The sequence below is a fragment of the Cenococcum geophilum genome, assembly GCF_001692895.1.
Source record: "Cenococcum geophilum 1.58 unplaced genomic scaffold K441scaffold_19, whole genome shotgun sequence".
NCBI classification, from domain to species: domain Eukaryota; kingdom Fungi; phylum Ascomycota; class Dothideomycetes; order Gloniales; family Gloniaceae; genus Cenococcum; species Cenococcum geophilum.
In genome coordinates, this window is record NW_027137577.1 from 749,892 (window position 1) to 761,125 (window position 11,234).

The following is an 11,234-nucleotide window of genomic DNA, read 5'->3' on the forward strand; positions in this document are numbered from 1 at the left end:
GTAGGCGTAGCCATGTTTTCGGAGGGAGGGAAGTGTTATTAGTATAGGGATTATCATTTGGTACGCGTTCGTGGTTTAGTACGCGTTCGTTATTTAGTACGCATTTATAACGTATATTTGCGATTATAGGGCTTAGGACTAGTTCTAGCCTTAAATCGCAAAGACTTATAAAGCGTGTTATTCTATATAATAGACGCAAGAATCTATAATCTTAAAAAGGCTTAGGACTAGTTCTAGCCTTTAAATCCTTAGATTTATAGAAGAGTTCTATTTAAGGTTTAGGACCAATTCTAACCTTAAAAGATAGCTTCCTCTAGTACGAGTAGCACTGGTATAATAGCTTATCTCTTCTTAGTAGAATACCTAGCTGCTCTATAGTATAACAGTAAAGTTAACTACTAATTAGTATTAGTTATATAAGGTGATATTACGTAGCTACGGTTCGTAAATAGTATAATAATTGTTATTCTTTTGTTTGGAATGAGGGAGGGCGAGAAGCTTAAGGCTCCTCGCTACGCTAGTGCCGCGGCAGCATGTAACGGCAACTTGCCGCACGTAACGGTAACTTACTATATGTGACGGCAATATACCTTATATAGTAACTACTTGCCTTTATTCCTAATAGTTTTAGATCTAAAATATAAATATAACCCGGCTGGTATAACTTCTAGCGCTCCTTTATTAACTGATTATAGTTCTAAAGGCTATTCTAAAGGTAAGGCTAGGGCTATTATACCTTAGGGCGCTAGGACTACTGCGTTAAACCTTAGTCCTAATATATTTAATAATAAGGTAGCGTCTATAGAAATTAACTAGGAGCTAAAGGATATAAGTAAGCTTAAAGAAGATGGCTTCCGAAATACTACTTCTAAACATTTACCGGCATTTATTAATACTTTAGAGAATATTAATAAGCTAGCAGTATTATACCGCCTAATGCCTTTACCAATTTTAAAAAAGGGTACTGCTTTAAAAGAACAGATAATTAATTCCAGTATTTTCTAACCTTCTATATAGAAGACAATATAAGCGGAAATAAATGCTGTCCGTAAAAAGGTGTCTTTAAAACTCTAGGTTAGTGTTGTTAATATATAGGATAATATAAATATAAAGCTTAAGGCGGAAGGCGTAGATAATATAGAATAAAGGCAATAAATAGAGAAGGGGTGCAGGCAGCTTTGGAGGAGTTGAAGGTGTACTAGGTATTAGGTTATTTTTTTTCTATCCTTAAGCGTTTCTTACCTACTAAATAGGGTCTATAAAGAAACGTTAGGGGATAACGTTTTAGGTGGGGGTAGTAATATAGTAGTATAGAATGCTCCTTAGTTATTTTAGTTTATTTCTTATTACGTGCGGGGGGCTTAGGGTTATATATATTATAGAAGCAACCTAGGCTTTAACCTTATTCTAAAAAAAATCTAACTTACCCTCTAGTTATTCTTCTACCTTTTTAGCGTGACTTATTTAGTCCCATTCCCCTTATAATGCTTAATTAAGTATTATCTTTTAGTATTAGGCTTTGCTCTTCCACACTAGCTCTTTATTATTTACTACTATAATTAGATCAGTGTCTATATATTACCTTCCCTTTTAAAAAGTAGCTAGATTTAATTAACCTATAGCTTTACCTATAGGCTTATTAAAATATTAGATACTTAGTTTAACTTTAATAATATTCTTAACAAGATTCTTAAATCTACTCCTTTTCCTTAGCTTCTACTACAGCTTCTACTACTTCCTCCACTACCTCTATAGAGGAAGCCTTATATCTAACTTAAATGGCTACCTTTTAGAAATAGGCCTTAATAGATATTATTTATACGCTAACGGCTAAATCGGGAAAGTAGTATCTAGTAATAGCTAGAGAGTACCTTTTAGGCTAGCTAGAGGCAAGAGCTCTAATAAATGTAATATCTAAAGCAGTAGCGAAATTTATATAGGAAGAGGTTATCTAAGATAGGGAGTGTTTAGATAACTTTTTATTAACAAAGGACTAGAGAATAAGGATATAGTTACTATTCTCGCAGAAATATATAGGATTTATTAAGTAGTTATATTAGCCTACTATCTATAAAGATAAGGCCTACTCGGCCCCTACTGGGTCTCCGACTTTTGCTGCGCAAAAGGCCTCGCGTAGCGAGGCCCTACTAGCTCAACGATAATCACACTCAACGATAACATCTGTCAAAAATCATCAATTTACTCGTCCCTAGTGTTTTCTATGGCCAAAAAAAAGCGCGAATTATCTGATTATAATGCTACTGTCCTCCGCATTGAAGCCGCGCTTAAAGAGCTCCGTGCAGTGCCAAATCCAAATATCCTCCAATACGCTAGGTCTTACAACCTACCCTACTAGAGGCTTAACCGAGCTTATAAGGGCGGAAAAGATTGTAAAACCCGCTCGAAAATAAATGCCCTGCTCACCGAGGAGCAGGACTACTCTCTCCTTCGCTATATTGACTTTATAGACGATATAGGCTTCGGTGTACGCCATGATTTAGTACGCTAGCAATGCGACGCGATCCTAGCTGCCTTATATACTGGGGCTGGCTCACCCCCTCACTATGGGGTTTATTAGGCTCAGAGATGGCTATAAGAGCACCTATAGTTTAGGAGAGTTAAAGCAAAGCCTGTAGAGGTATAGAGGAAGCTTACGCAACAGCCAGAGGCTATTCAGAAGTGGTTTAATAAGCTAGGGGTAAAGATTAAAGAGCTAGCTATAACCCGAGAGGATCTATATAATATGGACGAATGTAGAGTTTAAATTGGGGTTGCTAAGAACCAGTACGTATACACAAAGCACGGCAAGCAGGTAATTATCCTAGGATTCTACTAGCAATTAATCCCTAACGCTATACGGCAGATATTTATACCTTATTTAAATAACCGTGAGTAAGTCTCCCTAGTAGAGGCTATCTCAGCTAGCGGCGTCGCAATTGCTCCTATGGTTATAGTCAAAGCAGCGACTATCTTAGAGGGCTAGATTATAGACCTTCCGGACGATTACCTTATGCATAAAAGCGAAACTGGGTATAACAATGACGAGACGAGTTTAGATTGGATAAAGCATTTTAATAAGATAACCTAGGGGCAGGCTAAGGGCAAATAGAGACTACTGCTAATAGACGGATATGGATCCCACTTTACTAAAGAGTTCATCGAGTACGCCATAAGTAATAGGATACAGCTTTGGGCGCTCCCTCCGCATACTACCCACTTCCTCCAGCCTCTAGATGTAGGGTACTTCCAGCCATTAAAGTGGTACTAAGGCAAGGTGCTTAACTGGGCCTCTCGCAGTGGCGCTACTGAAATATCTAAGACTGATTTCTTTGCTACTATAGAGGAGGTTCGTCAGCAGGCCTTTAGGAGTAGTACAGTCCTTAGCGGATGGAGGTAAACTGGACTATATCCGTTTAAACCTAAGCTAGTTATTAATTACCTTAAGACTCTAGAAGGCACCAATTCTCTACAGGAGGCAGCTGTCCCTCGGCCCTCTACTCCTACTCAAGTTACTCCCGAGCCCGGCCGCCCTGGCTGGAGTACCCCTCTTACCATACGAACGCTTTATACCCAGAACGCTTAAGTAAGGGGATCGTCGAGCAGTGGCTGCCGTCGCCAATAGCGATCGATATAGCTCGTACGCTAAGAGGAGGAGAAGCGCAGGCTACCAACTCGGCTAGTTTTCAAAAGGACCTACTTAATACTAAGGCAGCAGAGAATGCCCGTGAGGAGCGCCGTAAGCGCAAAAGGAGAGTAGTAACAGCTGGCGGAGGACCTGTCTACGCAGGCGAGGCGCGAGAGATGTCAAAGAAGCGTAAAGTTGATGAGATACAGGCTCTTGATCGACAGTCAGCAAGGCTTAAGGCGCGAGAGCGCCAGAAGGTCTTCACGCGGTGGGCCAAGCTTCGCCCTACTGTACGCAACCATGGCAAGATATACGGGCGGAGGCAGCTTAAGGACGAGCCAAGGCGTAGGGACGTCTCCAAATGGCTAAAGGATGACTATATTGAGCTACAGGACCGCTGCTGGGAGTCTATTAAGCGCGCAGGCCCGTACGGGCCGCGCATTAAGGCATGGCCTACTACTAAGGACACTACACCCGCTGCTGACGTCGCTGCGCAGCACCAAGCCTCTGACGACCCCTACGAGCTTCTACTACGTCAGAAATGGACTGCAGAGGCGTTAGCTAGTGCTCCTATTGTTATAAAGGACGACTCTGACTCTGGGGAGAACGCTAGCGGTGAATTAAACACCTCTAGCGCCTCCTTTGGCAGCGATAAGCTTAGAGATTACAAGCGATTTGGATCGGATGAACTTCTAGGTGATGAGAGGATTTTATAGCCTTATAAAATGGGTGTAGCCTTAATACAATCGTCACAATTGAGTTTTTTATCGTTGAGTGTGTGATTATCGTTGAGCTAGTAGGGCCTCGCTACGCGAGGCCTTTTGCGCAGCAAAAGTCGGAGACCCAGTAGGGGCCGAGTAGTTAAGAGAGGATATTAGCCTTTAGTAGTAGTGTTAATAAAGTATAGAGGCGATTAGGTGCAGAATCTAATAAAAGCGCTTTCGGCTAATTAAATAACGGTTAAGGCAATAACGGGAATAATACTAGTTTAAATGTTTTGTGGATAAGAATATATACCCCCAATTAAGCTCTGCCTTCCTATATAGTAAACACTTCTATAAAATAAGGTAAAGATAATAAAAGAGTTAATTATTCTAAAAATAAAATAGTTTAAGTAATAAGAGATAAATAACAAAGAAGCTTAGGAGAAGATACGCCGCTATTGTCTAGCTAATAGAGAATACCTATAAGGGTAAGCTTAAGTCTGGGGGGGCTTATATTAATATAGGATATAAAGAAGGTAAAAGATATATTACGGTGGTAAAAGCTACAGCCAAAATAGTAGGGTCCCTTTTGGATTAAAATGGTATTAGAAAAAGGGTTTTATAAACTTAATAGTACTAAAATAAGAGGTAATTTATATAGGAATAGGTTGAAACGGTTCCTTATATAAGATCTTAAGGAAGTTAGACTAGAAGGCCGTATAAATAAAAGTAATATAATATAAAAGAGGTCCCCGCAGAAGAGGAGGCACCTAAGAAGGAGGCCGTAGCGTAGGTAGAGAAAAGGTAATCTCTAAAAAGAATTAGCTAAGTTCTCGTCTATAAAAGTCCTCCTGCCCTCTTGTTTAAGCAACTTAATTGCTATTACTTATTAAAAGAGTTCCTTTAAGCTTCCTAAAAAACAAATAGCTAGTTTCCTGCTATACTGGTATAGCGCCGTACTGCTTTATTAGCATAAGGATTATACAAGCTAAGCTTAATTAAACCCTTCTAAGGAAAGAAAGTAGAAGGAAAAAAGTAAGAGAGAAAGCCTTTATAAACGGTAATTAACCAAGATTACGTTATAGTTATAGTTAATTCTACCTATCCTTTATATGCGTTCCTCTCTTCTAATTACATTATAATCTTATTACGTCTTAAGGATTATAGCTTTACTAAGAGACGGTCTTCTATAAAGATCCTTCTATAGGTAAGCCATTACTTAGGATACCTGTTACTATAAGTAGTAACTCTTTCTCTTTCTTTTCTTTATCTCTATAATGAACGCGTAAAGTAACTATAAGTAAGGCTTATCTAAGAAACACTCGGCACTATAATGGCTAGCACTCTTAGAGACTAAAAATCTTCTACTATACTCCTACCTTACTGCTATAAGCAATTAGGAAAAGAGTTTACTTCTTTAAAGCTGGTTCTAAATCCTTAGTCTTAATAACTACTCTTATAGAGAATAACTTTATACGTAGTTTTTTCCTTTTATCCTTATTACTAATAACTATCTCTTATAAGTATTTTACATTTTTACGCTTTATAATTTTTAATTTAGCATTTTTATTTCCTTTTAAGTTAAGAGAAGAGCTACTTACTTTAAGAAACCTTAGTTAAGCATATTAGAGATTAAAGTTAATTTTTAGTACTAACTAATATTATTATTATAGAAAAGTCTTGGTAAGGAAAATCTAACTAATTAGATAACTTTAATTGCCGGTTAAAGTTCCTTAATATGTTAACAATTTACGTAATAGTCCTTTTTAATTCACCTTTTTCTAGAAAATACTACAAGGCCTTTATTTTAATTTCTTATTATCTTGTCTTATTTAGTTATACGCGCCTATTTACTTTTCTCTTACGTTAAGAAAACACTGTTATGATTTTTGTCTTAAAATACCACCTATACGCCCGTTGTGTATACGAAATATTACTATAAAAATGTCTGGAACTATAGAACTCCGCTTAAAAGGAAAGCCGCCGCCTTTACCTCCTATACCTCTGCCTTCTGCGCCTCTGCCTCCTACTATTTAGTTAATAGCCCTTATATACTAAGGAAAGGCGTAGATAATAAAGGTTATCCTTAGGGCCGCCTAAAGCCACCTAGTTAATTAGCGCGTAAATATCTATTATGGTTTAATATAGGCTATTATAAACTAGGAGCATAATATAGTTAAGGCTATAAAAAATGCGATGGTTGAGATTAAGAAGGATAATAAGCTTAAGGGAAATTTAGGAAATAAAGATTAGGAAAACGCCTTTGCGGATATTAAAAAGCTCTTTAAGATTATCTATAAGATTAATAAGATTAAGGTGGTGCGAAATATAATTAAAAAGGAGTAGGGAGAGGAACTTTTAGAAGGTCCCTGTAAGCTTTTCTACACGTATTACGCACTAAAAAGCATCTATATCTTTATTAATTAGGTAAAAAGAAGTTAGATCTCTAGGAAAGATACGTTAAAAATAATTAATAATGTAATACTAAGCCGCCTAAAACTTTTAAAGGTTAGGATTTTAAGGACTCTATACCTAACACTCTTAAACTTTCTTACCGCCTATAAATTCGGATTAGTAGTTAATAAGGAGTTAATTAAGAAATAGAAGCTTGTTTATTATCTAAGCTAAGGCTATAAGCTTTTAGTACTAGCCTTAACTGTTAAAACTAAAGAGGAATCTGTACCAGAGCTAGTTACTCTAGTACCTCTACTATTATCTTTTAAGGGGGTTAAAGGCTTAAACGCAAGAATGCTGTATAGCTTATTTCTGTTTAGAGGTAAGGCCTAAAATATAAGGAGAAGACTCTAAATCTAATAAATTTACGTCTTTAGAGGATAACCTTATTGCTAGCTCCTTATAGAAACGTAGGGCTAGAAAAGCTTTTAAGAAATCCCTAAAAAAGAAGCTAAAGATAGGACCTATGGAGCCTCTAGCTTCTGGTAGAGCTAATAGGCGGAAGGAAAAAGCAATAATAATTATTAAAGGAGAGGTAATTATTATAAAAGCACGGCTGAAGCGGAAAATAAAATACTTCTGTTATTCTAAAACGCTAGCTAAATTAATTAAGGCCCTTAATTCTAAGAAAGAGCTAAAAGACGGTATCTTTTCTATCTTATACTAATTTATTACAGCCTAGTAAGGAAATGGAATAAAAGTCTACGCGTTATACTAGATGCATCTTTAGAAAATAGTAGGGTTATTAGGATTAGATGCCAGCGTTTCTTCTACTAATTTATATTTACAAATCTACTTAGTCTCTAAGAACTATAATACTGTTAACATTCTCCAGATAGCTAAAAGCTTCTATTTTTAGTTTAAAAAGAATAGTTGCCTAGAGTATATAAATAATAACCTTAGAATTTACGCTTATTCTACTATATAGCCTAGCAATTATCTAGTAGACCGTATGGGATTAAGAAAGCTTATATTAGGCTTAAAAGGGGAACTTAAATAGGACCTGTTTGGAATCCACTACGCCAATTTATTTAAATAGTAGGAAGATATTAGAATTCTAGGCATTTTTAAGGAAGAGTTTAATATATACATACACCATTTACAAAAGACTACTAGGGAAGAAAAAGATAGTATCCTCTGGACTATATGTTATTCCTTGCTATAATAGGTAGTTTATATAAATCTAGAGCACTATAGATATACTATAGCTTTACGCACTAATAATGCTACTCGTTTTATTGCATATTTAAGCTATACGCTCTAGTTTATTAATAGCTATCTTCCTAAAAAACGGAACTTGGAAATTAATCTTCTCTAGGTACGCGAAGGAGGGCCAAATTCTAAAGATAGCTAGCTTTATTCTTGTATTTCCTTAGTTAAAAAGGGGAGTTAGTTTTATATAGAACTCCTACCTAAAATGCATTAGTATATACTAGAATAGGTAGATTTGCTTTAAGAGCGCGGAAAACTTAATAGTAGGGGGCGTATTAAGAATATAGAGATAGCCTAGACTAGGGCTAATACTAAGAGGTTTAAGCTTAACTAGATACCTATTGTATTAAAAGCTAGAGAAGTACGGTTTATAAAAGCTACTGTTATATAAGGAGCATCTTAAGCAATATTAAGCCGCTTAATTATTACTTTAGACTTAATCGCAATCCTACCAAATACTAAGAAATTAGAAATCCCTAGGCTTAAGAGCTAGTAGAAGGTTATATAGATAAATCTAACTGGTCTTCCCCTAGTTTTAACTTCTACTGGCGAACCTATTACTAGTATTCCTCTATATAAATTCCCGGCCTATATATAACTACAGGCAAAGAGTGCCCTTTTAAATGCTTTGGTTGGAAGACTTTTATAGGATAATTCTTAAGTAAGGGTAGAATAGCGGGTAATCCTAGATCCTACTTTAAATAATAAATATAAAGCATTTTAGGAAAGATATAGGGCGCGTATTACTAAGGCTGTTTATAATAGTTTTAAAAAGCTTAAGGAATTTAAATAAGAGGTATTTAGGGCGAGATTTTACTTTTTAGTAAAAGAATAAGACTATAGGCGTCCCGTAGATAATTTAGAATACCTTAAAGACCTAAGTTTAGATCCAGAAAATAAGGGTATAACTTTTAGCACTTCTTTATTAACCGAGCATGGTTCTAAAGGCTATACTAAAGGCAAAAATAGGGCTATTACGCCTTAAGGCGCTAGGACTACTGCTCTAAACCTTAGTCCTAATATCTTTAATAACAAAGTAGTGCCTATAGAGATTAACTGTAAACTAAAGGATCTAAGTAAGCCTAAGGGAGATGGCCTCTAAGATGCTGCCCTTAAATAATTATTAACAGTTATTAGTACCTTAGAAGACACCAATAAACTAGCAGTATTATACTACCTAACGCCTTTACTAATTTCGGAAAGGGGTGCTGCTTTAGGAGAGTAGGTAATTAACTCTAGTATTTTATAATCTCCTTTATAGAAGAAAATATAAGCAGAAATACATACTATTAAAGAAAAAATATTTTTAAACCTTTAAGCTAGAGATATTAATACGTAGAATAATAGGAGTGTAGAATTTAAAGTAGAAGGTATAGTAGATAAGGATAATACGGAAGAAGCGGAGGTAATAATTAAGGAGGGAGTATAGGCAGCTTTTAATAAGTTAGAGGAGTATTAGGCGTTAGGGTGTCTTCTTTTTTAGGGCATTTATTACCTACTTTAGGAGATATAAGGAAATGTTAGGGGATAACATTTTAGGTAGGGGAGGTAATATAGTAGTATTAAATACCCCTTAGTTATTTTAGTTTGTTTTTTTATTATATATATAAGACTTAGAGTTATATATATTTTAGAAGGAGCTTAGGTTTTAACCTTACCTTACCTTAATATAACTTCTCCTCTACTCTCTATTAATTAATAACTTCTTTAGTATAACTTAAGTCATTCTATTCTTTTATTTATAATACTTAATTAAGTATTATCTTTTAGTATTAGGCTTTGCCCTTCTATACTGCCTATAACGGCGGTAATATTAATCCGGTTATAAAGCCAAAGCTCCCTATATACTACTATATATATATTAAACAGCTTATTAGTAATAGGGCCTAGCGGAATATATAGGGTGCAAAAATATTATTAGAATAGTAACAACTTACCTTCCCTTTATAACCGCGATAATAACTAAAACCTCTTTCTCTTTCTTATATCTAGTGTGTTCTAGATATATTATATATTTAGGTTTTATAAGCTTAATAGGCTATATCTTACAGATAATAGTACCTAAGTATTATATAGAGGAGACTAGCGCGGGGGTAGGCTTAAAGAGAGTCGCGGTTATATAGCGGATATGGTAGCAACTAATATAGCTTAACTGGTGGTAGCGGTAGATATAGCAGCATTAAACAGGGAGTTAATTAATAAAGTTTAACTCTGGCTTAGCGTTAGATTAACACTAAAAATCCTAAAAATTATATTTATACCCTATAAAGAAGGGTATAGTATATAATTATATTTAAGACCGGCTGCACGCAGCTCTTACTATAGACTTTTAGATAGTAGATCTACGTGCTCCCATTTGTTTGTATAGTTATTAAGGTATTCGCGTATAGTAATTAGGTAGAATTAATATGCTATTTAATATAGTATAGTATATAGAACGGCAATAGTATAATATATTGGAAATAGAGTAGATCTACTAATGGCTATAGGTACTGCTAATGTCTGAGCCTATATCTAAAGTCTCTTAAGGATATAATTTTTTTTTAATATTTAGATTTGCCCCCTTCTTATTATATATTTTACATTTAGGCGTTCTTAACTAAAGGGAGTTATTGTAGTAACTATAGCAGGAGCCTTTATCGGTATTAGCAGTAATTAAAGCGTTAGGCTTGGCGAAATACTTATATAGTGTTTTCTTAATATACTTATAATCGTTATATAGCTAGAAAAACTTATCTTTTATCTCTATACGCTTCTACTTATCTTTTTTTTTACCTCCCTACTTTAACTGGATAGTGTTACTAGCTAATAAGTTATTTAAGTTTATAGAATTAATTAACGGTAATTAGGATCCGCGTAATAGTAATAGCTAAGAGGTAGAAGAGGGGTAGAATAATAGTGCGTAAGACTGTTGCTATTAGTAAGAATTTAAACGGTATACTGCCTTTAGCTTTAGCTGTAGAAGTAGGTCTTATTCGCTAAAGCACTAGTATTTAAATAAAAAGATTACTTTAGCCCTTTTACTATTACGACTAGCTTAACTACTACGCTATAGAAGAAAAGAGAAATTGTCGGTACCAATTTAATGGTATAAGTGAGTCGTGTCTAGGGGCACGAAATACGTATAGTATCGTATGCTTATTTAGACGGTGGTAACTGTCGATTCTATTGAGGTGGGCTACGTGGTCTATATACTAACGCACCTCCCCCCTAAGCTAGTGTTTTAGGAGTGTACTAGA

The 11,234-nt window shown here is 35.4% G+C and overlaps 2 protein-coding genes across 2 annotated transcripts; both read left to right on the top strand.

Annotated features, from left to right (window-relative positions):
- Window positions 1-2,356: 2,356 nt before the first annotated feature.
- On the top strand, window positions 2,357-2,509 carry K441DRAFT_558413 (uncharacterized protein; the record flags this gene model as incomplete). The annotated part of the gene is made up of 1 exon (XM_067643409.1): window positions 2,357-2,509. A coding segment is annotated over one exon (153 nt), but the record flags the coding sequence as incomplete, so codon positions are not given.
- Window positions 2,510-3,459: 950 nt separating this feature from the next.
- Window positions 3,460-4,361, top strand: K441DRAFT_718252 (uncharacterized protein; the record flags this gene model as incomplete). Its single annotated transcript, XM_067654006.1, has 1 exon — window positions 3,460-4,361. A coding segment is annotated over one exon (882 nt), but the record flags the coding sequence as incomplete, so codon positions are not given.
- Window positions 4,362-11,234: the final 6,873 nt, after the last annotated feature.